At 41.2% G+C, this 25,357-nt stretch overlaps 1 protein-coding gene across 2 annotated transcripts; it reads right to left on the reverse strand.

Annotated features, from left to right (window-relative positions):
- On the reverse strand, positions 1-24,184 carry PPP2CB (protein phosphatase 2 catalytic subunit beta). 2 transcript variants are annotated; one of them, XM_043893711.1, is made up of 7 exons: positions 24,053-24,184; positions 11,125-11,334; positions 9,396-9,569; positions 7,349-7,438; positions 7,069-7,230; positions 5,248-5,366; positions 1-703 (listed from the first exon to the last, which is right to left on the reverse strand). In XM_043893711.1, the coding sequence occupies exons 1-7, from the start codon at positions 24,152-24,154 to the stop codon at positions 631-633; spliced, it is 930 nt and encodes a 309-aa protein (XP_043749646.1). In that variant the 5' UTR covers positions 24,155-24,184; the 3' UTR covers positions 1-630. The 2 variants fall into 2 exon arrangements, with proteins under 2 accessions (XP_043749646.1, XP_043749647.1); XM_043893712.1 differs by lacking the exon at positions 9,396-9,569.
- Between the last annotated feature and the right edge of the window lie 1,173 nt (positions 24,185-25,357).

The raw sequence follows: 25,357 nt of genomic DNA on the forward strand, positions 1-25,357 counted from the left end.
TTTTTGTTTAAAACAGAAAGTTTATTTGCTCAGTACACCAAGTAGAATGCAAGCACTATCATGACAAATATACAGAAATATGCAGATCAACATAAAACAGTAATTTTGTTTTAAAGAAGGGAAATCTCTTTAAATGTTATGACAACGTACTCCCAAGAATCCTTTTTTCAGTTAATTATACATTTCAATAAAATAAATGGTAATGAATTAAGTGGAAGTTAGCTTATGAATTTTTCTTAAAAATAAAAATCCAACCCTATTAATCCATGCCAGTTAAACACTCTTAACTAAAATTTCCCAGTAAGTGCAAGAGATGGAGTTAGTTACCTTTTTTGCTTGAACAGTCCCAAGGAAAATGGTTACTACAATACAGCAGGCAAACTGTTAAGACCGACCGATCTAGAACTTAGTGTTGAACTATTTCAGTCTCAAATTGTGCTGAATGCTCATCATTAGTACGGCACATTTTGGTCCATGATGTGGTTTAATGCCAAGACAGATCCCAATTTGTTACAGAAACACATAGATTACTGTTGCTTTTTTTGTTTTTTTTGTTTTTAAATATATATATATATATTTTAAAAAGCCAGATATACTCCACATACAAAGGCAGGTTTTCCCAAGAGGGATTTACAGGAAGTAATCTGGGGTGCGCCGGGTCACATGAGGCTCTCCACGACGGGGTGCTGGGTCAAACTGAAGGCTATAAATGGCAAAAAAAAAAAAAGAGAGAAAGCAAATGGTTACAGGTTTTGACTTTGCAGGCAAACAAATCAATCAAGAACCAGACACTGAGGCAGAAAGAGCAGTACTCGTCTCCCACCTCTTCTGTGTTATGACCCTGGGAAGGTCACTGCAGATGTTCTGTGAGCTACAGTGAAGATTTAAGCTAACAAGCTGTCTGGCTCATGTCTGACATAAAAGGTCTGTAATATTATCATCAGCTGAAAGGAAGCAATGAGAGCAGACATGCTTGTTTTAGATTTTAAGGGAAAAGCATTCAGTCTTTCACTATTAAGAATGATGAAATTAGCTGTGGGGTTCTTGTAGATGACCTTTATCAGGATGGGAAAGTTCCCTTCTTTGACTAGGTGAGTATAGCTGACCCTTGAACGAGGTGGGGGTTGGGGTCCCGACCCTCTGCAGTTGAAAATCCGAGTATAACTTATAGTCAAGCCCTCTGTATATGTGGTTCCTGCCTGTGGTTCCAAGGATCCTGTAATATGACTGTTAAGAGTACTAAAACAGGAAACCACATGTAAGTGGACTCACGCAGTTCAAATCTGTGTCATTCAGTATTTTTATTGTGAAAGGGTGCTGGATTTTGACAAATGGCTTTTTCTGGCCTTACTGAGATGATCATGTGGTTTCTGTCCTTTATTAATATGGTTTATTATAAGAACTGATTTTCCTATTTTGAACCAACTTCACATTCCTAGGATAAATCCCACTTGGTCAGTGTATAATCCTTTTTATATACTGCTGGACTTGGTTACTATTTTGTTGCACATTTGTGCATCTATATATGCATGAAGACTATGGTCTGTAGTTTTCTTAAAATGTCTTTGATTTTGGTATTAGGGAAATAAATATCTTTAAAGAATGGGTGGGGAAGTAATCCTTCCTCTTCTGTTTTTTTGTAGGTGTTTGTGCAGGTGTGGTGCTAATTCCTTTTTTTAATCATCTGGTCAATTCACAAGTGAAGCCAACTGGGCTTGGGCTTTTCTTAGTAGGAAGTCCTAAAATTATTAATTCAATTTCTTCACTTGCTTCAGGTTTATTGAAGTTTTCCATTTCTAACTGAGTCAGTGTTGGTAGTTTTTCTTTTTGTCTTTCTAGGAATTCATCCATTTTATCCTAGTTACCCAATTTGCCCCCATATAGTTACTCCTTGTATTCCCTTACAATTCTTTTTATTTCAGTAAGGCTTGTGTGGATTTTGCTAATGTTGAGTCTTCACTCTTTTTTTTTTTCTTGGCCAATCTACTTAAGACTTTTCAGTTCTATCAATAAGAAACAGCATTTGGTTTCATTGGTTTTCACTATTTTTCTAATTCATTTTATTTCCACTGCTAACTTTATTTCCTTCCATATGCTTGCACTGACTTTAGCTTGCTCTTCTTTTTCTAGGTCCATAAGATGTAAGTAAAGATAGGTAATGGAGGCTGGATTCGGAGATGAGGGTACCAGCATAAGTGAGTTCTGGTGACAGCCCTCTTCTGGGTTACAGACTGTCAACTTCTAATTCTACCTGATTTCTAATATAGGCATTTACAACTATAAATTTCTCTGAAAACACTGCTTTCACTGTGATATCCCATAAGTTTTGGTATACTGAGTTTTCATTTTCACTCATCTCATTTTTTCACTACCTGAAAGGTTATTTAGGAGTGTCTTAATTTCTACCTATTTATACATTTTCCTAGTTTGTTGTTGTTGTTGTTTTTTTTTAATATTTTTTTATTCAATTAATCAATTAATTTTTTTTTTTTTTTGCTACGCTTGGCCTTCATTGCTGTGCACGGGCTTTCTCTAGTCATGGCTCACAGGCTCTGGAGTGCTGGCTCAGTATTGATAGCGCACCAGTTTTGTTGCTCCATGGTATGTGGGATCTTCCCGGACCAGGGATTGAACCGGAGTCCCCTGCATTGGCAGGCAGATTCTTAACCACTGGACCACCAGGGAAGTCCTGTTGTTGTTGTTATTGCTTTCTAATTTCACCCAACCATGTTTGGAGAACGTACTTTGTATGATCCCATTCTTCTTAAATCTACTGAGGCTTGGCTCACAGCCAAGCACATGGTCAGTACTGGACAACGTTCCAGGCGCGTTGGAGAAGACTGTTCTGCTGTTGCCAGGTGGAGAGTTCTGTAGGTGTGAGGTACAATGCTTCTCAAGTGTTCTGTTTCCTTGCTGGTCTTCTGTGTAGTTCTGTTGTTGCTGAGTGGCATAATGAAGTCTTCAACTGCTGTTGTTGAATTGTCAGTTTCTCAGTTCTTTTTGTTTTTGCTCCATGTATTTCAGGGCTCCACTATGAAGCGCATATTCTTGTGATATCTTTCCCTAATAGTCAGACTCTTGATCACTGGGAAATATACTTCTTCATGTCTAGTAGCACTTTTTGTTTTGAAACCTATTTGGTCTGGTATTATTAGTATATCCAGTTCAGCATTTCTGTGGTTCCTACTTGCATAGCATATCTTTTCTCACCATGCTTCTTTTAACCTATTCATGTTTTTGAATCTAAATTATATTTCCTATAGACATTATAAAGCTAGATATTTAAAAACAAAAACACCAACTTGATAATTTCTGCCCTTTGATAGCATTGTGTTGATGACTCATTCAGTGCTACTGGTATCGGCTGGATTTATACCTGTTATTTTCTTTTTTTAAACTAGGCCTTTGTTTCTTGGTTCCTGCTCTGTGTTCTTTGTAGTAAAATATTTTCTACCATACTATTCAAATTCCTTAGTAACTGTACAATTATTTTTCTTGTTTTATTAGCAGTTTTCTCTAGAACCTAGACTATACAACTTGCAAAATTCTACTTCAGATTTGTAAATTCTAGTGAATTAAGAGGTGTTCACTCCTAGATAGCATATAGCTCCTTTCCATTTCCACTTACTTTTTTTGCTACTGATGTTACACAGAGTATATATGTTACAAACCCTCTAATTATATATAATACTATATAATTACTATTTTACATACTCTTACAACATTAAGCTGAGAGAGGAGAGTGAGTGTATATTTATAGATTCTGTTAAATATCTTTCTCATTTTTTCTTCGTATACTTCCTTTAATTCAAATTTACCATCTGGTGGCCCTTACTTTAGTACAGCTTTGTTCCCACCCACCTCTTCTGTGCTGTTACTGTCAAATCTACATTTCTGTATATTCCATTTCTTACAAGTTCAACTATACTACAAATACATCCATACTGTGTCATGCAACTGATTTTTAAATTCATTAAGAAGGTGCAATTACTATTTTCTGTGTGTAGCAGACTTACTGTCTGGTGTCACTTGCTTTCAGCCTGAAGTGCTAAAAGTATATCTTGTATGGCAGGGCTGCTAGCACTGAATTCTCTCCATTTTTGTTTATCTGAGTATGCCCTTCTTTTTGCATTCTTGAAGTTGTGCTGGATTATGACCTGGATTTTTTTCTTTTTAGCACTTTAAGAATGTTTCATTGCCTTTCTGAGGCGATGTCAGCTGATTACTCTATTGAGGTTCTCTTTTGTAAGTCATTTTTCTCTTATTGTCGCTAGGATTTCTTCTTTTAGACTTTCAGCATTTTGACCATGATGTGTCTGACTACTCCTGTGTCCATACAGCCTGGTAACTGTGTACAGCCTTCTTTTCTCCCAGAGTTGACTGTGATGATCTCAGGAAAGCTCTTCTCTTTTCCTGGTTTTATCTGTTAAAGTTCTTGCTTTCCTCTTTTGCTTATTGCTCCTAATATTGTGGAAGCTATGAGAGCCTTCTTCATTGGTCTCCACCACATTAGCCACTGTCTTCAACACAATACTTAGGCTTGCAATTCTTGACCCTGTTCTAAGTAAGGTCAGTCCCCTCAGGCAGAGGTGAGGAACTTTTTTCTGCATCTTTCTGAACAAAACTTTTATGTCACTGTTAAGAGATGCAGGCAGGTATGAAGGCCCACTTCTTAGTGGGATCCCCTGTTCTAGAGCAGGTGCTGGCAAGAACCAGGGATACAGCATTCCCTACTCCTAACGTGCACAACTGGAATAAAGCCTCCACCCTAGGACCAGGTAGGGAAAGGGAGTGTCAGCCCGACTGCCTGCAGCCACAGGAAGTATTAACAGAACTGGACTGGGGAGGCTGAGATGTGCTGGCATCTGCCTGTGTGGGGGGAGAAGCCCCGTCTTCCTGACCACACCTATGGAGTAGCTTCTGTACCAGGGATCTGGAAACAGGGGAGAGAGCACACTCTGACTCAAATTCCACTGACACTGGTGTTACGCTGAGAGTCAGCAGACCTTCTAGGATTAGTGTTTCTACATTTGCTGTATAGATTTAGGACAAACCTCAAAAATGTGAAATAATAGTATAAAGTAACATTCTCCAGTCCAATGGTGGTTTCTGTTGGGGAAAGGGTTTGCTATGTTTCTTAGCCCACTAATCCAAAACCAGAAATTTTCTACCTCTAATGTTCATAATCTACATTATAGTTGTCCTTCTAAAAGTGATTCCATACAATTAAGATTTAAAGGTACTTACAAGGAATATTTCAAAGTGTCATCTAATTCCATGATAGCAGCCTGGTTCCCACAACGATAACAGTAATTGGGTGCACTGAAAATTGTAACCACGTTCCGATCGTGACACCAATTGTATCCCTGCAACATTAAAAAAAAAAAACAAACCATCAAAATCAGTATTTCACCATAAAATTGTAATGCTGACAGAGCTAAGTTCAGAAAATGAAAACTCGAAGGTTGCAAGTATTCTGTGTGTCACCTGATGTGATGTCCATCTTTTATTTATTTTTCATCTCTTATACTAGACATCTGCACTGAGGCTCACCTGTGGACACAGAGTACTGTTACTTAGGGCTCAGTACCTTTTTCTGCTTAGTCTATGTTTCAGATCAGGGCTAGGGTGTGTATTCCGATTTCTCCCACAGTGATGGAAAAGGTCTCAATTCCTCCTCATAAATTATATTAACTTTTGCTTTATGAATTTTGACTCTATTACTAGGTAAATTAAAATTTAGAATTATTCCCTCCTGTAGAACCAGATCAATTTTCATCAGTGAAGACTTCTTTTTATTTATAAGTATCTAAAGCCTTGTTCATGTGATTAGCTATACTTTGGATAATTATCTAATTGACATACTGATACACCATTTTCCATCCATCTACTTCTGGTCTGTGGTATCATTATGTTTTAGATAAACCCCAAATAACAGATGAATTCTTATGATGTATCCAATCTGAAGGTCTCAGTATTTTAGGGAAGTACAAATCTTCATCCATTCACATTCCTTATGGTGACTGATACAATTAGGTTTATCTTTACCACATGAATTCATGTTCTTTATTTACCATGCTGTTACCCTACCTGCCTCTATTGGATTAGTGAAGTTTCCTCTAACATCCTGAAGCCCCTCCCTACTGGTTTGGAAGGATTATATTCTATTTATATTCCTTTAGTGTTTAAAAAAATAGTAACATCATGGTAGAGAAATCTGGCAAGCACCACCTTAACTAAGTGATCCAAGTTAATGCCACAAGCAGTGGGGTGGATCTCATGACCTGCGATGATGGGCCGAGAAGGACATAAGCATCGTATCATACTGTGATGCGCCCGCCAAAAATGCTTGTCCTGAATCATAAGGAACATCAGCCAAACCACAAACGAAGGCTATTTCTACAACATAAAATGCTTGTAGTCTTTTAAAATGTCAAGATTATCCAAAACAAAGAAAATCTGAGGAATTATGTCCACATCAAAGGGGACTGAATACAGCATGAGCCTGGATTAGACTATACACGCACAAATACAGTTAAATTTTGCTATAAAAAATTTAACTATAAAAGGACATTGGTGAGATAATAAAAATTAATAAAGTATTTAGATAATAGTACTTTCTCAATGAAAATTTCCAGACTGTGATAACTATACTGTGGTTATTTAGGAGAAAGTCCTTATTCTTACAAAATACACATGGAAATCTGGATGTAAAGGAGCATCTCACCTGCAACTGACAGTCAAACAGTTCAAAAAAAGTCAGGGGAAAGGGGAACAGGAAGGGAGAGACAGAATGATGATGCAAACATTAAAGTATACTCAAGGAATCTGAGTGTAGGACACAAAGGAATTTTTTTGTTACTATTTTTGCAATTTTTCTCTAAGTCTTAAAGTGAGTTACAATTTTGCTCTGGTCAACAATATTTTCCTTACTTGCTAAAACCAACCAAGTTTTTTTCTCCTTTCCTTTAGGTAATGAGGAGGGATGTTTCTGACATTCTAAGTCATGAAGCCTTCTAGAGAAACACTTATTAGAAGCAGAGATCATCCTATAGGGGAGGGACATACCTCCATTACAAGTTGGTGAGCTCGAGAAACCAGTGTGAGACCATTAGCATGGTTAAACGTTTCAGAAATATCTTGTCCAAACGTGTAGCCAGCACCACGTGGTGAAATACCCCACCCACCACGATCATCTGGGTCTGACCATAACAGATCACACATTGGGCCCTGGCAAAGAAAATGGGGTACATAACAGACATTATTAACACTCATATGTGACTAACCTAAGGTTACCACAATGTGGTTATATTTCTTTCTTTTTCATTAAAACTAAGTTTAAGTTTACCTCATGTGGAACTTCTTGTAAACGATCCAGGGCTCTTATATGATCCAGTGTATCTATGGATGGAGAGAGGCCACCGTGGAGGCAGAATATCTGTTTAGGAATTTAAAAAGAAAATGAACTTGTTTTATTAAATGCTAAAAGTCAATGGAGAGTAAATAATGCTTACTAATGTCAACCTTAGTAGCTTTTCTTTTCAAAACAATCTTTCATAATGTTCATAGTGGAAAATTTTATAAAATACAATAGAAAAAAACCCAAAAAACATTATTGGAGAGAGCAGTTAATATTTAAATATATTTCTTCTTTTTTCTTTATAATCCTAGGTGTTTTATGTAGTATGTTTCTGCTTTCTCTATAATGCAATTTCTGTGCTTGTGACCACCCACCATTACCTTCTCTGTTGGTTACTGCTGACAGATAAAAATTTTAAATTTCTCTTACAGCAAAGATCCTACTGATGCTCGTTAATGATTCTAATATAATAGCCTGTCAGTTTTCTAAGAGTTTTCTGAGTACATAATCATGTTGCCTTCAAATATATTTTTGCTATTTTCTTCTCAAATGTTTGCGCTTCCCTTGTGGCTTAGCTGGTAAAGAATCTGCCTGTAATATGGGAGACCTGGGTTCAATCCCTGGGTTGGGAAGATCCCCTGGAGAAGGGAAAGGCTACTCACTCTAGTATTCTGGCCTGGAGAATTCCATGGACTGTTATAGTTCATGGGGTCACAAAGAGGCCAACACGACTGAGTGACTTTCACTTTCACTTCTCAATGTTTATACCTTTTAATTCTTTTTACTGCTCAGTGCATCGGCTAGGACTTCCAAAAACAAAATTGAAAAATAAAACATTTGGTGGGAAGGAGGGGAGATAGTACTCCCAGGTCCAGGCTCCAGGGATTCTTAGTCAGAGATAATAATAATAAAGTTTTAGAGGACACGTTCCTCCTAATTTTGAAGAGGTTTCTGATGTTTTGCTGATAAGTATAGTAAATGTTTTTTTTTTTAATACAATTAATGTTATTTCACTTCTTAATTGAGATTCAAAGATACAGCACATCATTCAAATGGTTTTGGTCTGATTTTCTCTGTGCTTGCCATGTCTGACATTATATTGGGGCTATACTAGCTATACAAAGTGAGTTTTAAGCTCTCCATCTTTTCCTAAGCTGTAAAACATGGAAATGTTGTATTTCTTAAAGGTTTGGTAGAATTTGCCTATAAAACTATCTAGATCTGGTTACTCTTCAGTTTTTTCTTTGCCTGGTAGTTATTTACATTGGTCTAAATTCTTCGAAGCAGTTTAATAATTAATATTCTGCTACAATAAATTTCACCTATCTTTTCAAGTTTATTGAAGTAAAGCTATAACTGTGATATGCAAGTACCTCCATACTTAAGAGTAATGCTTTGTTTTTCAATCCCAGTGTTTCATGTGACCTCCTCCTCTTTTTCTAGATCAGTTTTTACTATTATGTTTCCTAAATAGACTTTTCAAAACTTGTTTTTGGCTATATTCATCAACTCTGTATTTGTTGGTATCCATTTCTGCTTTTCTTTTTAATTAACCCTTTAAATTTATTTACTGTTTCATTCTTTGCATTAAATGTTTATTTTACATTTCTTTTCTACAGATAAAATGTGATTTATAAATAAATGCATTTTCCTGCATTGCATCCCTTACTACATCTAAAAGTTTCAGTTTGCACCATACTTCCACTTGGTCATCTGGAAATAATTTTTATCTTATGAGTGTTAGTAGAAGACTGTGAAAGTTTCCAAGGAGGGAGATTTGTCCTATTACTTAGAATCAGACTGTCACTTAACGCATGGTGTATAAATAGATGGATCAATAAATGGAAAGGGAAGCAGGAAGGTGAAAAGGATGAAAAAAAGGATTTGCTGTCGCACATAAAAATGACCCAACGCCCTGTTCTGAAACCTTAAGGGAAAGACACAGAAAAGGCCAGGGAGATGCAGAAAGAATGTCCTATAAATCTAGACCCTAAATTACTAATAAAAAATCTTTTATCCACCCCCACATACATACCTGTCCATCTACTAAAGCTGTAAGTGGCAGATAATCAAAGAGATCTGTAAAATATTTCCAAACATTGGCATTTCCATACTTTCGCAGACATTCGTCATAAAAGCCATATACTTGGGTAATTTGTCGGCTTTCGTGGTTTCCTCTCAGTATTGTGATGCGTTCTGGATAACGCACCTGGAGGGAAAGAAAAAGGAACCCACGGTATACCTGGCAGTTACTAGTGTTAGTTAAGCACATTAAGCTCTGATCCACTTCATTTAATGGCCAACACATTAAATGGAATTCTTTTTCAGAATAAAAAATTGTCTCATTTATCACCAGCTCCCCTCTTGATTACTTCAAAATATTTTTTTATGGTCATCTTTCTTCATTACTATGTACTCATGCTCCCCTTGCTGGAATTCCTTATTAACTGATAACTGTACCTGATTCTTTGTCTCTAACACTTTTTTCATACTCAAATTATCATTAGTCTTCCCAGTCTTTTCAGAACACTATTACTTTTTAATGTTCAGTGGACACAGACCAGAGATCTGGACTCGAGATAAACTCTACAGACTCGTCCTCCTTTTTACTTCCCACAGGAAGAATGTATTTGCCAACAAAACACAAATACAGGCCCTGAAAAATCTCGGCAAAGTTTCAAATGTATTTATAGCTTCCTTTCCATGACAGAACATAGAGATGTATTTTATGGCATAATTTTTAGTTAGGAATGTGTCTGATAAGAAGTATGAAAAAGCATCAGATTCTGTAAACCAAAAAGCTGCAAGTGCATACTTCACATGTATTTACTAAGCAACCACTGTGTGTCCAACACTGAGCACAGAGTTCGAAGCTAGACGCCAGTTCCACAGAAATATAATACATGAATTCTGCTGGTTGGGGACTAATTTCACTTCAGGAAGTATGAGAAATAAATAAAACAAGGCAATAAACCACTACGTGACATAAATAAGGGATGTGAGAATAAGTTTTACAATAATCTAGAGTAGAAAGAGTAAAGCTAAAATGGAAGCAGTAGGACTTGAGCTGAGTTTTGGCAGAGGGGTAAGAAATAAGAGACAGTAATCTTTTGAAGAAATCAGATAAGGAAATATTTGGAGATAGCACATTTAAACTCTGATTTGAGGCAAAAAGTTTATGCTACCAATCTGAGTAGCAAATTCAGGCTAGACAGTAGAGGATTGGTCAAGGAGCGTAAGCTTGATTCTACAGGTAACATGAAATCACTGAAGAGTTGGGAACACTGAAGTAAGATGAAAGTTAAATGAGAGATTTAATCTGGCAGCATACACAAGGTAGATTTGGAGGGGTCAGGTCTTGGAGACAGAAATGTAAGTTACCACATTACTGTACTCTAATAAAGTGACGTGATGAAGATATGCATTAAATGACAGTAAAAATAGAAAAGACACAGGAATAACAGATTTCTCAAGTCAAGAATTTTAAAAATACATTATCAATTAACTATATATGCGGGATAAGTTGACTAAAAATGATTCCAAGACTTCAGCCATGGATTACTACCTATAGCAATAATTTACCAGAAGAGATGTTTAATGCATCATTTTCATATCTTGCTCCCAAAAGATGTAAAATCAACTATTATTTTAAGGGGCTATAAAATGAATGGATCATAAACTAGAACATAATGATATACAATGCCCACTCTTGTCTTTTGCTGATTTAAAGCTTGGAAAAAAAAAATGAATTTCATTAGTCATACCTTTAATGCCACAAGAAGAGTCACCGTCTCCACAGAATAATAACCTCTGTCTACATAGTCACCCATGAACAGATAGTTTGTATCTGGTGACTTCCCACCAATTCTGAAGAGTTCCATAAGATCATGGAATTGACCATGCACATCTCCACAGACAGTAACAGGACAACGGACCTCTTGCACATTTGATTCTTTTGTTAAAATTTCCTTAGCCTGTTAAAGAAATGAAATCAACAGTTAAGATTCTCTCACGAATCTGAAGGCATCATTTCTTGTCTATTTAAGAAAATGTGGAGGAAAAAAACCAACTGAAATGTGTATTATAAAATCGTAAAACTAAAACCACAACAAGATACCACCTTACACTTCATAGGATGGCTCAATTAAAAAGAATTAGAAGTGTTTTTGAGGATGTGGGGAAACTGGGAATGTTCACACAGTGTTGGTGGGAATCTAAAACGGTACACCTGCTGTGGAAAACAGTCCGGCAGTTCCTCCCAATGTTACACACAGAACCGCCATGTGATCGAGCAATTCCATCCCTAGACAGACACTCGAGAAATGAAACCTTCAGCTGACACATGTTCATGGCAGCATTACTCACAATGGACAGAAAGTGGAAATGACCTCAAAGGCCATTAACTAATGAATAAATAATGGTATTATTGTTCAACGGAGTATTATTCAATAATAAAAAAAAAGGAATGAAAGACTGATACACGCCATTAACTTTGAAAACATACTAAGTGAAAGACAGTCACAAATGGTCATATTGGATGACTCCATTGATGTGAAATGTTCAGAACAGACAAATCTACAGAGACAGAACATCAGGGCTGCCTAAGGCTGAGGGGTAATAACTAAGGGGTACGAGATTTCTTTTAGGAGTAATGAAAATATTCTAATAGTGCAGTGATGGATGCACGTATCTGTGAATGTATTAAAAGCCACTGAACTGAGCACTCAAAATCAGCGACCTGTGTGGTATAAAAATTTCATCTCAAAGCTGTTTTTTTTTTTTAAATGAACAATATTATTTATAGGTTACAAACATCAATGTTAAAGAAAAAGCCACAATTATTCAAATTCTTTCACAAACACCTTACACCAACTCATAGGACAATTTTCAACTTCTTTATTTCAACTATTCTATATTTAATAACTCAAGTTACTGTTTGGAGGCCCTGAAGTACAGAATTTATATATAAACAGTGACAAATTAAATATATTGACTAAGTTCAAGTTCACGACACCTCACTTATCTAACAATTTTCCTAATAAGAGCCCAGAATCAGAAAGTAAATGAAAAAATCCTCTGAAGTAATGAGCAGATATGGTAAGAGTTTATGTCCCCCTGAGACACGAGCTCTCTGCTGCCCAGTCAGGCACTGGGCCGGGGCAAGGAGGAGGGCAGAGCTGCTACAGGGTGTAACTCCAATGAACACTGAAGGGAACTTTAGGGATCATCAAGTATCTCCTATGAGGTTTGACAGATGGCTCAGAAATGTCCAAGTTCACGAATGAAACAGCATTTTTATCAAGTTTAGTCCATAAAAATAGCTTCCTAATTTTGTTCAGGAAAAAAAAATCACACTGAGGAACATAAATCATCAGAGTTCAGTTGGACCTGAAGTCTGTTTTTGGGGGGGCTGGGCCGGCTCTTTGTGGTGCACAGGCTGAGTTACCCTGGGGCATGTGGGATCTTAGTTCCTCAACCAGGGATCGAACCCACATCCCCTGCACTGGAAAGTGGATTCTCAACCACTGGACCATCAAGGAAGTCCCTGGACCTGATGTCTTCTATTTGTTATTATTATTGGGAAAAAACCTCAACATTCAGCTGATGGTTCCAAATCTAAAGAGGAAATCTCCTTCACATACAAACACTATCTTCAGTACCTTCTTACTTTAAATATGGAAATAAAAAGCACCAAAATGTAAATATTATCCAATTCAACTGTTCCTTTAAGGACATGTGGTTATCTTAACCCAGCTCAGGTTCTATAAACCGTGAAGACGGGGTAACAGGTATGATTCACACTGTGTGCGTGCCCAGCTCAGGCTCTATAAACCGTGAAGACGGGGTAACAGGTATGACTCACAGCGCGTGCCCAGCTCAGGCTCTATAAACCGTGAAGACGGGGTAACAGGTATGACTCACAGCGCGCGCCCAGCTCAGGCTCTATAAACCGTGAAGACGGGGAACAGGTATGACTCAGCGCGCGCCCAGCTCAGGCTCTGTAAACCGTGAAGACGGGGAACAGGTATGACTCACAGCGCGCGCCCAGCTCAGGCTCTGTAAACCGTGAAGACGGGGAACAGGTATGACTCACAGCGCGCGCCCAGCTCAGGCTCTGTAAACCGTGAAGACGGGAACAGGTATGACTCAGCGCGCGCCCAGCTCAGGCTCTGTAAACCGTGAAGACGGTAACAGGTATGACTCACAGCGCGCGCCCAGCTCAGGCTCTGTAAACCGTGAAGACGGGGAACAGGTATGACTCACAGCGCGCGCCCAGCTCAGGCTCTGTAAACCGTGAAGACGGTAACAGGTATGACTCAGCGCGCGCCCAGCTCAGGCTCTGTAAACCGTGAAGACGGTAACAGGTATGACTCAGCGCGCGCCCAGCTCAGGCTCTGTAAACCGTGAAGACGGGGAACAGGTATGACTCAGCGCGCGCCCAGCTCAGGCTCTGTAAACCGTGAAGACGGGAACAGGTATGACTCACAGCGCGCGCCCAGCTCAGGCTCTGTAAACCGTGAAGACGGGAACAGGTATGACTCAGCGCGCGCCCAGCTCAGGCTCTGTAAACCGTGAAGACGGGAACAGGTATGACTCAGCGCGCGCCCAGCTCAGGCTCTGTAAACCGTGAAGACGGTAACAGGTATGACTCACAGCGCGCGCCCAGCTCAGGCTCTGTAAACCGTGAAGACGGGAACAGGTATGACTCAGCGCGCGCTTTATAGTAAGAGCAGTACTTCCTGAGCTTCTACCTACACAGCAGTGAAGCACTTCATCAGGCCACACAAATTTTTATCTTTATGGTACAGATCCCCGATGTTTCTAAATGATTGATAACTCACACCCTTTATTGTAAAGTGCTCTTATTTTGTGATCACTCTGGCGTCCCTTCAAGCAAAGGATGTGCTGGCCTGGCAGAAGTTAAGTATACAGTTCGCCTGATAGCTGGAATTCTCAATGTACAAACCTCTGTGTGTCAGGGGTCCCCAAAAGCACCCCAAGTTTGCTGGTGACTCACAAAAGACGACCCACAGAACTCAGCACACAGGTGTACTCACAGCTATGACTTACGACAGCAGAAGCAGACACAGCACAATCAGCAAGAGGAAAAGGCGCAGCGGCACGGCCCTGGGCAAATCAAGGGCAGGCCTGGCGAGTCCTCTCCCGGCGGAGCTGCACACAACGCCCGCGACGCCTGTGTGCGACCTGCCAGAAAAGGGAAGCCCTTCCGCCTCGGCGCCCGGACGGGAGCTGGGCCCTCTGTCTGTGATGTACCAAAGTACCCGACGTCCAGAGAAAAGCACGTGTCCAGCATAATTCACAGTTTGCATGAACAGTTTAGGCACAGTGAGCCATTCTCAACAGGGATGGTGAGAGGCCTCTCCGAATCCAAGTTTCCAGACACCAAAGGCAACCTTGACACCCAGCCTTTAAACAGACCGTGGTCTTGGGGCTGCTATGCCAACTCTTTTCTGTACACTATGTAACTCTGCATGGAATTCTCATGAGTATTTCTTTAATGTGACTTAGTACCCAAAGTTGAATTATCTCTACAACTCTGATACGGGCTTTCCTGGTGGATCAGTGGTAAAGAATCTGCCTGCCAGTGCAGGAGACACAGGAGACTCAGCTTCTATCCCTGAGTGGGGAAGATCCGCTGGAGGAGGAAATGACAACCTGCTTCAGCATCCTTGCTTGGGAAATCCCACAGACAGAGGAGCCTAGTAAGCTACAGCCCATGAGGGTGCAAAGAGTTGGACATGACTGAACACACCTGAAGACTGATAGTTCGGTTCAGTTCAGCTGCTCAGTCATGTGTGACTCCATGGACTGCACCACACCAGGCTTTCCTGTTCATCACCAACTCCTGGAGCTTACTTAAACTCATATCCGTTGCGTCGGTGATGCCATCCAACCATCTCATCCTCTGTTGCCCTCTTCTCCTCCCTTCTTTAATCTTTCCCAGCATCAGGGTCTTTTCCAATGAGTCAGCTCTTCGCATCAGGTGGCCAAAGTATTGGAGTTTCAGCTTCAGCATCAGTCCTTCCAATGAACACCCAGGACTGATTTTCCTTTAGGATGGACTGGTTGGATCTCCTTGCAGTCCAAGGGACTCTCAAGAGTCATCTCCAATACCACAGTTCAAAAGTATCAATTCTTCAGAGCTCAACTTTCTTTATAGTCCAACTCTCACATCCATAGATAACTACTGGAAAAGCCACAGCTTTGACTAGTTGGACCTTCGTTGGCACGGTAATGTCTCTGCTTTTTAATATGCTGTCTAGGTTAGTCATAACTTTTCTTCCAAGGAGCAAGTGTCTTTTAATTTCATGGCTGCAGTCACCATCTGCAATGATTTTGGAGCCCCCAAAAATAAAGTCTGACACTGTTTCCACAGTTTCCCCATCTATTTGCCATGAAGTGATGGGACCAGATGCCATGATCTTGGTTTTCTGAATGTTGAATTTTAAGTCAACTTTTTCACTCTCCTCTTTCACTTTCATCAAGAGGCTCTTTAGTTCTTCTTTGCATTCTGCCATAAGGGTGGTATCATTTGCGTATCTGAGGTTATTGATATTTCTCCCTGCAATCTTGATTCCAGCTTGTGCTTCATCCAGTCCAGCATTTCTCATGATGTACTCCACATATAAGTTAAATAAGCAGGGTGACAATATACAGCCTTGACGTACTCCTTTCCTGATTTGGAACCAGTCTGTTGGTCCATGTCCAGTTCTGTTGCTTCTTGACCTGCATACAGATTTCTCAGGAGGCAGGTAAGGTGGTCTGGTATTCCCATCTCTTGAAGAAGTTTCCACAGTTTATTGTGATCCACAGTCAAAGGCTTTAGCACAATCAATAAAGCATAAATAGGTGTTTTTCTGGAACTCTCTTGCTTTTTTGATGATCCAACGGATGTTGGCAATTTCATCTCTGGTTCCTCTGCCTTTTCTAAAACCAGCTTGAACATCTGGAAGTTCACGGTTCATGTACTGTTGAGGCCTGGCTTGGAGCATTTTGAGCATTTCTCTGCTAGTGTGTGAGATGAGTGCAATTGTGTGGTAGTTTGAACATTCTTTGGCACTGCCCTTCTTTGGGATTGGAATGAAAACTGACCTTTTCCAGTCCTGTGGCCACTGTTGAGTTTTCCAAATTTGTTGGCATATTGAGTGCAGCATTTTCACAGCATCATCTTTTAGGATTTGAAATAGCTCAGCTGGAATTCCATCGCCTCCACTAGCTTTGTTCGTAGTGATGCTTCCTAAGGCCCATTTGACTTCCACTCCAGAATGTCTGGCTCTGGGTGAGTGATCACACCATCGTGATTATCTGGGTTGTGAAGATCTTTTTTGTACAGTTCTTCTGTGTATTCTTGTCACCTCTCCTTAATATCTTCTGCTTCTGTTAGGTCCAAACCATTTCTGTCCTTTATTGTGCCCATCTTTGCATGAAAAGTTCCCTAGGTATTTCTGATTTTCTTGAAGAGATCTCTAGTCTTTCCCATTCCATTGTTTTCCTCTATTTCTTTGCATTGATCACTGAGGAAGGCTTTCTTATCTCTGTTTGCTACTCCTTGGAACTCTGCATTCAGATGGGAATATCTTTCCTCTTCTCCTTTGCTTTTCGCTTCTCTTCTATTCACAGCTACTTGTAAGGCCTCCTCAGACAACCATTTTGCGTTTTTGCATTTCTTTTTCTTGGGGATGGTCTTGATCACTTCATCAGGTATGACCTAAATCAAATCCCTTACGATTATACAGTGGAAGTGACAAATAGACTCAAGGGATTAGGTCTGATAGACGCAGTGCCTGAAGAACTATGGACAGAGGTTCATGACACTGTACGGGAGACAGTGATCAAGACCATCCTCAAGACTCTGATAAGACCTAATTAAAACTGTGAAGTGAAGGATTGTGGTGATGGAAAGTGCCCCTTGGCCCAGATGCATCCAGGCAGACAGCTGTTATTACTGTAAGCACTGCTGTATTCCTATCCATTCAAACTTGTTTTCACCCATGTAAAACATCTTTCTTGTTGCTATCAAGTCAAATCTATGAACAGAACTTAGAAAATAAAAGTTTGGAAATGACATTCACATATAATTCTTTATTTTCACTCTACCATGTTTTAAGAATACAGAAAATGTAAATGTCAAGTCTCCCCAACCCCTCAACAGGAGACACTCTATTGACATCTCTATTTCTGTGCTGGTACCAGGAGCCATAGTACCACAAAGCTACTGCATTTGCTTTTGGGATAGCCAGCATACAAATTCCTTTCCCCTCTATTTACACATAAATCATCTGCTATTAAAAAGTGATTACCTCTTACTCCTAGGCAAATTCATCTAAAGAAAGCCATAGAACATAGTGATCTCTGAAAAAGATGAGATTAAATGAACTTCTAAATCCTATGAAAGTGAAAGTCACTCAGTCATGCCTGACTCGTGACCCCCAGGAACTATACAGTCCATGTAATTCTCCAGGCCAAAATACTGAAGTGGGTAGCCTTTCCCTTCTCCCGGGGATCTTCCCAACTCAGGGACTGAACCCAGGTTTTCTGCATTGCAGGCGGATTCTTTACCAGCTGGGCCACAAGGGAAGCCCTCTCAATACCACAGGGCAACGTAACTATAAGTACGGTGGCCTGTCCTCCTGCAGCTACAAGGTTTCTTCCATAAATGAGAACTGACTTTTTTTTTTTAAAAGGGAACAAACTTTTTCTTTCAGTTCAAAGACAGTCAAAGGTCTATATGCCAAGTAAAATGAAGCTTGGAAACACAAGTAAGAAAAAAATCATATACTCTGTTAAAATTAAGAAAGAATGAGGCATGCATATGTACACAGAACAAGACACTGTGGTTAAAAAGGTTTTAGGACAACTGTGACCCCATTTTAATAAAAACAGTACACCACAAACATCCTCCCTAGCCCACAAAACACATGCTTTTTGCACAGAGAGAACAAAAGCCTGGAAAACCACCTCAGGTTTGTCTCTGAGGTAGGGCAGTAATGAGAGGGGAAGGTGGGTTTACCAGTGGAGTGCACTGGTTTCCTTCCCTACATTTTTGAGATGCTTAAATTAAAAAAAAAAAAAATGTATTACTGTTTCAATGGGCTTCCCTGATGACTCAGATGTTAAAGAATCCGCCTGCAATGCAGGAGACCTGGGGTTGATGCCTGGGTTGGGAAGATCCCCTGGAGGACAGCATGCAACCCACTTCAGTATTCTTGCCTGGAGAACCACCATGGACAGAAAAGCCTGGCGGGCTACAGTCCGTGGAGTCGCAAAGAGTCGGACACCACTGAGCGATTAAGCACTTTTCAATCTGAAAAAATAACTTTTTGAACTTCGAAACAAATTCTAGATGGCAATAACCTAATTATAAAAACAACCACAGTGCTATATTCATGTAAGGGAATTTCACTCAGCCACAAAAGAGAAGGAAGTACTGACACATGCTACAACGTGGAATCTTCAGCCAGACACAAAACATTACGTATCACATGATGACACTGATATAAAATGTCTAGAACAGGCAAATTCACAGAGACAGAAGTTTGTCAGTGGCTGCCAGGGGATGGAGAACGAAGAATGAGGAGTGACTGCTAGTGGGCACAAGGTTTATTTTCTGGGGTGATGAAAATGTTCTGGAATTATATGGTAGGGATGACTGCAAAACTATGAATATACTAAAACCTCTGAGTTGTACACTTTATAGGGCAAACGTTTATAGTATGTGAATTGTATCTCAATTTAAACACACAAGCAAAGCCCAAACCTAAACGTGAAACACTGCTGTGGCTCTGAACTAGCCTTCTTGGAAAGAAGACATGGGTCTTTTTTTTCAATTTAACTTTTTGGCAGCAGCACACAGCTTGCAGGATCCTAGCTCCCTGAGCAGGGACTCAGCTGGTATCCCCTGCAGTGAAAGTATGGTGTCCTAACCACTGGACTGCCAGGAAAGGATGACAGTGATTTTAATGCCATTTTTCTTAGAAAAACTAAGTTCAGGAAATACACGGTTTATATAGTCTAAAATGCAGTGGCTGTTTTGGTATTAATTTTAGCTTCAATTTATGGCATTTTGATTTCCTTCAATCAAAGAAGTCTTCATCCACCAAGTCCTTCATAGCATTTGTCCTAAAAAAAAAAAAAAGTGAAGGAAACATCTCTGCAAGATCTTCCAGTAGAATAAAAGATATATGTTGCATATAAAACTACTCCATGTGAAAGTAGTTGTAATGTATCTTCATTTTATCTGTGAACATGATTTTACACACCCTGTGGACAACTGAGAAATGATGAACTGATTTTAAAAAGGCTGCTTTCTAGTCATAAGCAGTAGTTCATGCTGGTCTAGTCTGGTTTAGTTTCTTTACCTGTCTGACACGAAGGATGGCTTAGATAAGCATGGAAAATGATTTGTTCAGTTGGTAATACTGGGTTTTAACCTCATATTTCACCGTAGTCATGCTATTTTTTGTTATAGAAAGAAAGAAACAAGCTACTTTCGATCTCGATCACTTAATTAAAGAATGACTTCTTCGTATCTGGCCGGGTCAGGTCCTGGCTGTGGCACGGGAGCTCAGCAGCGGCAGTGTGTGCGATCCCCGCTCCCTGACCAGGGACCGAAACGGCGCCCCTGACCTGGAAGGCAGGTTCCCCACCAACGGACCAGCAGGCAAGTCCTCTACATCACCGCATTTTCAACTCTATCAATGGGCCACCAGAGCTGGCACCAATACTTGCTCAAGGGAAGATTGATTAAAATCAAAGTAATAGTTACGCTTTTTGGCTGTTAACACCAATTTGTAAGTACAAACTATTAAAGAAAACTATTCGAGAGCTTTTCTCGACTCAGAAAAATCATTTTTACCAGGACCTAATTTTCATTTTAGGCATTCAGGAATTTACGCATGCTCTTTCACATCAGTGATGTAATACCCTACAGAGAATTCTGCTTCTTTCAAGGCTGAGGCCAGGACCCAGGAACATATCCATTAGACCAATATAGAATTTACATATTTATCTACACAAACCTCAAACGGTTTCTAAGTAGCCACTGTATAATCACCAGCATAAAGCTCTGTTCGCACACACATGGGCTAAAATTTCCCTCCCTGCTTAGAGTATCATCACCAAGGTTCTACAGAATAAAATAAAGTTTATCAGGTCAAAGAGACTAAAAATGTCTCCTCCTGAGACTCTACCAAACGTTAAATATAGTTCTAGTCACAGAATGTCCTCCACTGTGCCAGGCTGGCTCTCCAGGCACGCTATCTTTATAAATCCCAGTGCACACTGCACAAACGGCAGAAGCAACCGCTCTATACACCAAGAGGGGCAAAATGTGCAACTGGCCCCAAAGTTCGACTGCTGATTTTTTTAACTAAAAATTTTTAAAATTTAATTGAATTTTTGGCTGTGCTGCATCTTCGCTGCTTCACACGGGCTTCCCCTTGCCGTGGAGCACGGGCCCGAGCGCATGCAGGCCTCAGTGGTTGCAGCACTTGGGTTCAGAAGTTGTGGCGACGGGCTTGGTCGCTCCGTGGCGTGTGGGACCCAGATTAGGGACTGACTCTGCGTCCCCTGCGCGGCAAGGCAGATCCTTAACCACTGGCCCACCAGGGAAGCCCCTGGACTGCTCATTTAAGTTCATGTGAAGAGTTAGTCATCTTCTTGGAAGACATGCCTTAACTGTTTTATGCAGTTTTTCTCTAGACAGAAACTAAGGCCAAACATACCATATCATTCATACCCATATATTTTTTTTAATCAGTAGTTATTCTCCAATTGGCATTTGGATGGATTTTATTTGGCCACTACCTCAAAACAGGGCTATTTCCCACTACCACTCTGGTCTTTAATTGCAGCTGATTTCTTTGTGATTCAGGCAATCTGAGTTAGAACAGAAATTTAATTTTGAGGGAGGAATCACCACCCTATGATGTAACTTTCTATAGAAGAATATTTCTAATAGACTCTCAAAAAATGATATTATTAAAAAACCTAAAATCCAGTCACAAAGAATTAAACAAAAAGATGATTTTTACAGTTTTAAAACGTTAGGCTTAACTTTTTATTTTCTCTTGTACTCTTACTTTATGCCTGCCATTCTTGACCTAGAAGGGGAGAACACATATTAAGTGGACCAAGTAAGGAACTACTACTAAAATCACTACTAATCCCAGCAGTTCGTACTTCAGGTAACAGGGACCACAGGAAATAACGAAACTGTATTTTTCAGAATTCTAGAGCCACTAGATGGAAAACCTCTCTTGAAGTACATTCTCCACAGAGAAGTCATATCGACAAATCTATTTATTTTGCAGCTTCTTCCAAAAGAAAATAGGATGACACTTAAAAGAAGATAGGATAGCCATCTATTTTTTTTTTTTTTAGCTTTTCTTCATTTACTATCTACTGCAAATTTCTTGTTAGGACTTCACCCCAGTGGAGTCTTAATACAACTGCCGCAGGAGGTCAGCGATCACCCCAGCCTCAGCGATAAGGGGTAGGAGGGGCAGGGCTGGGCAGCCATCAGGCTGTGGAGCCAGGGTCTGAACTCAGGCTGGCCCCGAGAGAGTTCATTATAAACAAATGCTGCACTCAGCAGGAAAAAGGAGGGCAGAGGTAGGGAAGTAAGATGGAACTCTTAAGGTTAGATGACAGAAAATCAACACCACAAAGGTCTGCCACAGCTACTAGAAAGGGGCTCCACATTAAGCACTGCTGAGAAGGGTGGGGGGCGGCCACTCTTCTCCAGCCCTCCACATCCCCGTCAAAAGTGGAGGATGAAGATAAATGACAGAGGACTGCCACTTAAAAATTCATGCTTGGTGGAAAAGTACAAATATTCAAAGAAAAAAGTGGGTAAGATATAAGCTTAAATATACCTCAAAGATCCTAGGGATTGGCAGTCCAATTTATTTATTTATTTACTTATCTTTCTTTTTTTTTTTTTCAGTCCAGTTTATTTAGTAGCTGAAGTCAAAATAATCTCCCTGGACAAATTCAGAAAGCTTGCTCAGGTGATTAAGTGTGATTGAGGAGGAGTGCAACATTCTTCTCCAGAAAGACATCTTAAAATTATTAGACAGTCAGAGGGAAAAACTGATTCAACTACCAACTTTGCCCACCACTTAAAGTCTATGTCTACTGTTCACAGTGAGGTTAACTGACTCAGCTAATTTCAGAACTCGGTATTTCACCTGACACTAGAGCCTGAGAGACAGAGTGATTTAAAACATAAATTTCAAGACATGAAATTACAGGTTATCACACAAGAAAATTGAATGTAGACAGAACTTGAAGTGGTCCATAAGCAATTTGTCTCAGAAACACAAAAATACCACTTGTTTGGCAGTTCTATTTACAGAAATACATCCTCCTGTATCAATAAATAGTTATAATAACCTATAATGAAAAACAACCTGAAAAAAAATATGTTTATAGCTGAATAAGTTTGTTGAACACTTAAATGCAACACTGTACTTCAAAAAAAAAAGTTAATACATAAAGACCTCCAATGCCTTTCTGAGGCATCCTGCCTTCCAAACAAAATCAAGAAAGTCTTAGGGATTATGGCTTAAAAATACATAACAATTCAAAAGCATTAAAGAATAAATAATTTTGTTACTCCTTATGAGACCTTTTTACATAAAAAGTCTAGCCTATAAAAGATGAATGAGAAAAACCGTGAAGTCCAAAATAATTCCAATGGTTAAGAAAAAATGGATACAGAATTGAGAAGATTGTCTACGATCACACAATCAAGAGCGACTGAAAACAGTAAACCATCTGCATATTTTATTACTTTTTGGAAATGAAAAAAACCTTCCATGTAACAGAAACAGAAATAACCTTCTGAAAAGTGCTACTCTGCAGGAGAAACACAGACCCCACTTATCATTGCAGGTAAGCACTGTTGCCAAACTTAAGACTTGCCGTCTTGTTTCTGAAAAATCAAACATTTTTGCTTCCAAAGAGCCTCTCAACGTGAAGACCAGCCACCATCTGTCTCAACTAGAGTCAACTTCTATTTTAAAAAATCACAGTCTGCCATTCCACCCACCTCTCTACAAACAAATGCCTGACGCATTACCAAGTATTAGAGATGTTTGAAGGGCCGAGTCACCTGAGAAAAAGCCTCTGTTTATTACCACGCGCGTTGATAATTCACAACACCCAGGCTCATCTCAGTGCATTTTCCATTACGAGGCTGCAGGAGATTAATCTGCCTGCGCGTTGATAATTCACAACACCCAGGCTCATCTCAGTGCATTTTCCATTACGAGGCTGCAGGAGATTAATCTGCCTGGCGGCTGAAGCTTCGGGACTGCCAGTTCGCCCGGGTTAATGCTGGGGTTGTCAGCAATCCTCACTAGAGCGACGGTCACCCCACAATCACACTCGAGTGATGAATTCCAGGTGCCGCGGAGCCCCCGCCCACCCATCCCGGACGCCTTAAGTCTGGATCCGGGGCGGGGGCGGGGGGATCCGGGCCTAACCAAGGGCTGTGTGCCGAGAGGGGTCCTGGAAAGGCCCGGCCCCGCCCAGGGGCTGATGCCGGTGCCTGGACCCGGTGCCGGGATGACGGCAGGCGGGCGGCCCGGGAGGGGTCACCGCACCGCCCCCCCCCCCCCCCAAACCGAGGCTCCCCGGCCGCACCTCGCCCCTGTTCTCGCTCACCTTTTCACACAGCGTCCGGACTTGGTTCTCGTTGAGCTGTTTACACTCGTTCAGCTGCTCGACCCACTGGTCCAGGTCCTTGGTGAACGCCTTGTCGTCCATGGCGGCCCCCGCCCCTTCGCCGCCGCCTCCTCCCGCCCCCCGCGCGCCCCCGCCCCGGGCGCCGCTCCCCTAGCCCCCCGCCGCCACCGCCGCCAGCTCCCGGCGGGGGAGGGAGGAGCCGGGCACCGCGGACCCCGCGCCCCGCCCAAGCCCCTCGAGCGGCTCCGAGCGCGCGGCCTCCGGGAGACCCCCGCCCGCCGGCCCGCGCGCCCCGGGAGTCGGTGAAGGACGCGGGGACGTGCGGGGCTTCCGCGCAGCTGCCGCCGGAGGATGAGCACCCGCCGCCTGCCGCCTGCCGCCCGCCGGCCCTGGCTCCTTCTCTCTCGCTCTTTCTCTCCCCTCCCTCCGGCTTTCCGTCATCGCCCGGGCATTTCCGCCGGGAAAAAAGGCGAGCGGGCGGCGCCGCCGGGCCCGAGACGCGAGGGCGTGCAGCGCCCCCGTGTGGCGCGGCGGAGAAACAGGCCGAGGGGTGCGCCGCTGTCTCGCTTTAACGTTTTGTATCGGACTTTTCCACTCCGGTCCAGACCAGTCTCTCCTCGCTCTTCCTTTACGTCCTTTCCTCTGAGAATTTTTTCTTCTTCTTCTTCTTTTTTTTTTTTTAGCGCTCTGGAGAGGGAATTGGGAAGCTTGTGCTTCTCCTTGACCACATAGTCTCCCCAGAGTCTAGCACTCTCCCATAGCAGGCGTTCATTATCTATTAAACAGATACATACCTAAATTCTTCCGTGTCTTAGCTCTGTCATTAATCAGCTGTAGGGCACCGACATTTCGAATCCTCCCTTTTGGCATCAGAAGAACGAGTCAATTACTCTGTGGCTATCAGTGTCCCTTCCAGCTCCAGCATTCTGCACCACATTTATGCAGTGTTTACTGAGTTCTAATGATTTGTTCACTCAGCAAATGTTCATCGAGCAACTGCCTCCTGTGAGATACCCTGGAGAGCAGGTGGTCACCAAGCATACTTCCTTTATTAGACAAGTGGTGGCAGGCAGCATCCTTTATCAGAAGGCAAGGGCCCCTTCTTGGCATTGCCAATCTCCTCGCTGTGTCCTTGGACAATGCCCAGATTGCCCCGAGGCTTTGAGTCCTGATTTGTTACAAGGGTGCTGTAAGGCCTGCCTTTTCAAGTTGTGAAGATTAAATTCTACAAGAGCTTACCCAATAGTACAGAATGGAACGCATGTTCCTTGCCTTACTATCCCT

Source organism: Cervus elaphus, chromosome 32 (genome assembly GCF_910594005.1).
Source record: "Cervus elaphus chromosome 32, mCerEla1.1, whole genome shotgun sequence".
NCBI lineage: Eukaryota > Metazoa > Chordata > Mammalia > Artiodactyla > Cervidae > Cervus > Cervus elaphus.

Coding starts and splice junctions, on each gene's coding strand:
- PPP2CB (XM_043893711.1), bottom strand. CDS start 24,154: ATGGACGACAAGGCGTTCACCAAGGACCTGGACCAGTGGGTCGAGCAG. Junction 11,335..24,052: donor TCCGGACGCTGTGTGAAAAG/GTGAGCGAGAAC, acceptor TTTCTTTAACAG/GCTAAGGAAATTTTAACAAA. Junction 7,231..7,348: donor TACAAGAAGTTCCACATGAG/GTAAACTTAAAC, acceptor TTTCTTTGCCAG/GGCCCAATGTGTGATCTGTT.